This window comes from Nansenia antarctica, assembly GCF_963989245.1.
Source record: "Nansenia antarctica genome assembly, chromosome: 13".
In the NCBI taxonomy this organism is placed as follows: Eukaryota; Metazoa; Chordata; class Actinopteri; order Argentiniformes; family Microstomatidae; genus Nansenia; species Nansenia antarctica.
Window position 1 is genome coordinate 20,021,067 of NC_137683.1, and position 5,000 is coordinate 20,026,066.

At 49.5% G+C, this 5,000-nt stretch overlaps 1 protein-coding gene across 1 annotated transcript in view; it reads right to left on the reverse strand.

Moving 5' to 3' along the window:
- LOC308169387 (E3 ubiquitin-protein ligase TRIM39) overlaps positions 1-1,004 on the reverse strand; it is a gene marked incomplete at both ends in the record, with an annotated part of 6,136 nt that extends 5,132 nt beyond the window's left edge. The window contains one exon of the mRNA XM_080544070.1: positions 273-1,004. Coding sequence (XP_080400196.1) covers positions 273-1,004 — 732 coding nt within the window. The remainder of the gene's footprint in view (positions 1-272) is intronic.
- Between the last annotated feature and the right edge of the window lie 3,996 nt (positions 1,005-5,000).

The window sequence follows — 5,000 nt, forward strand, 5'->3', positions numbered from 1 at the left end:
CCTCCCTTGCCTCCTCTCCCTCCCCCACCCCTCCCTCCCTCTCTCCCTCCCTCCTTCCCTCCCTCCCTTGCCTCCTCTCTCCCTCCCTCCTTTGGCATTTAACAGAATGTCTGCATGTCGGCAATTCTCAAGTCACGCAAATGGCCAAAAAGCTTCTTTAAAGCTCCTTCCCTCCCTCCCTCCTGTCTCCTCCCCCCCCCCTCCCTCCCTCCCCTCCCTCTCTTCCCCCTTCCTCCCCTCCCTCCCGCTCCCCTCTCCCTCCCCACCCTCACCTTATTATCTTGCCACTCCCTCTCCAGGGACACCGTGTCGTGTGACTGGTGGTCCGTCGTCTCACACTCCACACAGATGCACTCCCGGTCGGTCCGGCAGTAGACCAGCAGCCCCCGGCGGTGACGCCCGCAGACAGGCAGGCTCTGGGGGTCCGCCGCCGCCCCGCTCAGGGTGAACCGCCGTCGGGAAGAGGAGCGCCTGAACCCTGGAGGCCCGGGGGGGGACAACTGGGTCTGGGTCTGGGTCGGGATAGGCAACCCCTGGGGGTCAAGGGACACAGAGGCAAGGTAGGAGGAGGAGGGCATCTTGGTGATGGTGGAGTGGGGGTACGGGGGGGGGGCGCCCCCGTGCGGGAGCCTCCTCGTCAGCTCCGCGAACAGATCCCCCGGCATGTCTCCCTTTCTACTCCCCTCTCCCTCTCCTCCTCCTCCACCACCGCCACCCCCGCCACGCTGCCTCACGGTGTCCCCGGACGAGCCTCCCGTCATGGCCTTGAACTGCTCGGTGATCTCGCGGAGGGTGCGGTTGATCTGGAGGTCGGGGCGCTTCTTGAAGGTCTCCTTGCAGAGGGGACACTGGCAGTGCTTGGCCCCGCCCCCGTCCCAGTAGCGGCTGATGCAGGCCATGCAGAAGCTGTGCCCGCAGGGCGTGGAGGCGGGGTTGGTGAACACCTCCAGGCAGATGGAGCACAGGAACTGCTCCTCGGACAGGAAGCTGCGGCTGAACGGCATGCTGGGAAGTGGGAGGGGGAGGGGGAGGGGGGGGGGGGCGGGGGAAGAGAGAGAGAAAGTGATGGAGGAAGAGGAGGAGGAGGGTGAAAAGAGGAGGAGGAGGGCAGAAGGAGGTGGGTGGAGGAATGGACATGGGTATGAGAAGATGCATACACATACACGTATGTACGTACACGTACACACACACACACACACACACACATCCAGATGAACGCGCTTACACAGACAAACGCGCGCACACACACATGCGCATACACACACACTCCTGCACGCACACACACGCGCCCTGTAGGCGTTTCTACTCCGGACCACACACACACACACACACACACACACACACACACACACACACACCCTGACTAAACTAATCTGTCATCAGTGAGATCTGATGAAGGAGGATGAGACAAACGTTACAGAACTCAATGTAATGGAATGAAACTCAACAGGCTCCAACCACCACACACACACACACACACACACACACACACACACACACACACACACACACACACAAACACTAACTAGAGAGAAAGTAACCCTTACACGCTCCACAACAAAGCCCTCCCTAGACTCTAGGGAGATGCCCCCTCAGCCTGCTGGTTCTGGGACTCTGTTCACAAACACAAGCAGAGCCACCAGACAGAAACCCCATTAGACTAAACCAAATGATAAGAAAACAAAAAGAAAATGATCTGACACATTCCACTCCCAAGACAAAGACAGACTGTGCACCCACTGCACACATTTTCTTTTTTGGCCAACTGTACAAAGACATCAGAGACACATACTTCCCACAGATTACAAACACCCAGAAAGATTTTGAAGACATGACTAATGACAAACTGCCATACCTGCTGGGTAGTACAACAATGTGCAACAATGTGTGTGTGTGTGTGTGTGTGTGTGTGTGAGATGTGTAACAATGTGTAAACATAGCAGCAACATTTGTGAGCTGTTGTGACAGAAAAAGGAGGTCCAATGGAAAACAAACACTGTAAACTATAAAGTATCTGCACTATTTGCACCATGCGGATGTACATAATGTTTACACAGTTCTCATGTATTTCTATTCCTATTTTAAGTTATCTTTATCTACCTATATACTATCCATATACACAGCTCTGTTTAATCATTTCTTTATTCTAGTCGTATGTTACATTGTTTTTTGTTTTTGTTTTTATTTTCACACTCGCTTTGGCAATATAAACGTATGTTTCCCATGCCAATAAAGCCCTTTAAATTGAATTAGGGTTAGGGTTAGGGTTGGCGTTAGGGTTAGGTTTAGAAAGGTTTAGAAAATAAATTGAGAGAGAGGGAGAGAAAGTAGTAGAGAAAGAGGGAGAGAGTGAGAGAGACCATCCCTCCATCTCCAGCGTTCGCCGCTACCATCCTGATTCAGAGACGGCAACACAAAGTGAAGTCACCTCTGACCTCTGACCTCACCGCCCAGTTGAGACCGTGAAGGAGACGTGTGTGTGTAGGAGCCAGGCTGGGAGGAGTCTCTCTGTTTACATACAGACACAACCTGCTGGGCCAGAACATTCTACTGTCCTTGTTGGAGCCCTAAGCTCTATGTTGTTATTTAAGAAAAACCTTTTTTGAGTTGTACTTTGAAAGTGGTACTTTGACACATCTAAGACTAAGACTTTCATTTTGAAAATGGGTCCCGTCCAATGTAAGGACGCAATATGGACTAGAAATAAATGATTTCTCCTTGTTTGTATTTGATGAGTCCTGACACGTGAGGGTGCGACACAGTTTTTCAACCATCACACATTGACACATGCGTTCATGCCATACCACACCACGGCAACATATTCATTTTGTTTGTTACTTTGACTGTGACTTTGCATTTTAAGACGACTTTAATTCATGGGAAGGGCCGGAGAGTTTGGTTGAGGACTGCTCGTTTGGAAAGAACAGGTGCGTTGGAAATAACACCCACTCATCCCAGGACGATAGTTATTTTGATAGACATGATAGCCATTACAGTCCTTAACTGATTTCCTGTCTAGGCCCCCTCTCCAACCCCCCCCCCCCCCCCCCCCCCGTCTCTCTCTCTCTTCAATTTAAACTTTTGTAATTTAAAGGGCTTTATTGGCATGGGAAATATGCGTTTACATTGCCAAAGCAAGTGTGAAGATAAAACAAGAACAAAAACGTAATCATGTAATGTACGACTAGAATAAAGAAATGATTAAACAGAGCTGTGTATATATATATAGTATACAGGTAGATAAAGATAACTTAGATAACTGTGTAAACATCTCTCTCTATCTTACTCTCACACACACACACACACATACACACACACACACACACACACACACACACACACACAACCTGGCCCACCCACCCACCCCTACAAATCTAGATTCACACAGGTCTAACTGCATAGCATGAAGTTGTCATTCCTTTGTTATACACTAAGCACCTATTGGTACCAGTGCCAGTCACTTCATCTATATTGTCCAAGACACTCCTAAGTAGGGGTTAGGGTTAGGGTTTTAGTCAGGGTTAGGGTTTAGGGTTAGGGTCAAGGTTAGGGTGATACCTGCATCAGCTTACCTATCTGGCCAGGTGAGGTCGCGGTTACGTTGGTTGTGATGTTGTCTAGACGTTGTGGTTAAGTTGTTGGGTAAGTTGTTGTGCAGGTGTGCTTTGACGTGTTTGCCCTGCTCCTCCTGCTCTTCCTCCTCCTCCTCCTCCTCCTCTTCCTCTTCCTCTTGGTCTGCTGTTGTTCTCGATGGTCTTCGATGCCCAGGTGTGCAGGCCTGTAGGTAGGTTCAGAGAGAGATGTCCAGATCAATCGCTGACGCTGACACACACACTCTGTATCTCTGACACTGACACACACACACACACTCTGTCTCTCTGACGCGGACGCACACACGCTCTGTCACTCTGACGCTGATGCACACACTCTGTCTCTCTGACACTAACACACACGCTCTGTCTCTCTGACGCTGACGCACACACGCTCTGTCACTCTGATGCTGACACACACACTCTGTTTCTCTGAGTGTGTGTGACTGAATGGGACGCTGCACACCTTTGCTTCTTACCTGGCCTTTTCACGGCCACGCCCCCACACCAAACTGAACCGGTCTGACCAGAACTAGGACACGACACACACACTATCAAACACACAGCAACACACACACACTATCACACAGAAACACACACACACAAACTCTATCAAACACACAGAAACACATAAACACTATCACACAGAAGCACACACACACAAACTCTATCAAACACATAGAAACACACACACACACAATAAAACACACAAAAACACAAACACACAAAAACACAGACACACAAACACCCAGAAACACAACACTATCAAACACACAGAAATACAGACACACACACCAACACACATACACACACACACACACAAACACACAAACACACAAACACACAAACACACACATACACACACACACACGTCCTTGGTTACATGGCTGACTTGAAGGGGGAGGTTGTCGGTGTTCTCTTCACACCAGCAGGAATTTCACAGACAATAGAGTAAATAGATTAGAACAAGAGTATATCAGATAGAAGAGAGAAGAGAGAGAGAGAGAGAGAGAGAGAGAGAGAGAGAGAGAGAGAGAGAGAGAGAGAGAGAGAGAGAGAGAGAGAGAGAGAGAGAGAGAGAGAGTGATGGAGGTAGGAGAGGTGATAACCACACACCTCTTCATGACATCTGTCACCTAGAAAGGGGCTGGGTGACATGGTACTGCCTCTCTCACACACACACAAGCACACACACACACACACACACACACACACACACACACACACACACACACACACACACACACACACACATTTCAGAATAAAAGTCAGATCATTCAATCGGCTGCCAACGTGTTCCCAGTTACACCAGCTGCTGTCACAAATGTGACTGGTTAAACCAGCTGGCTAACTGACCAATCAATGATGATATGAAATGTGACTGGTTAAACCAGCTGGCTAATTGACCAA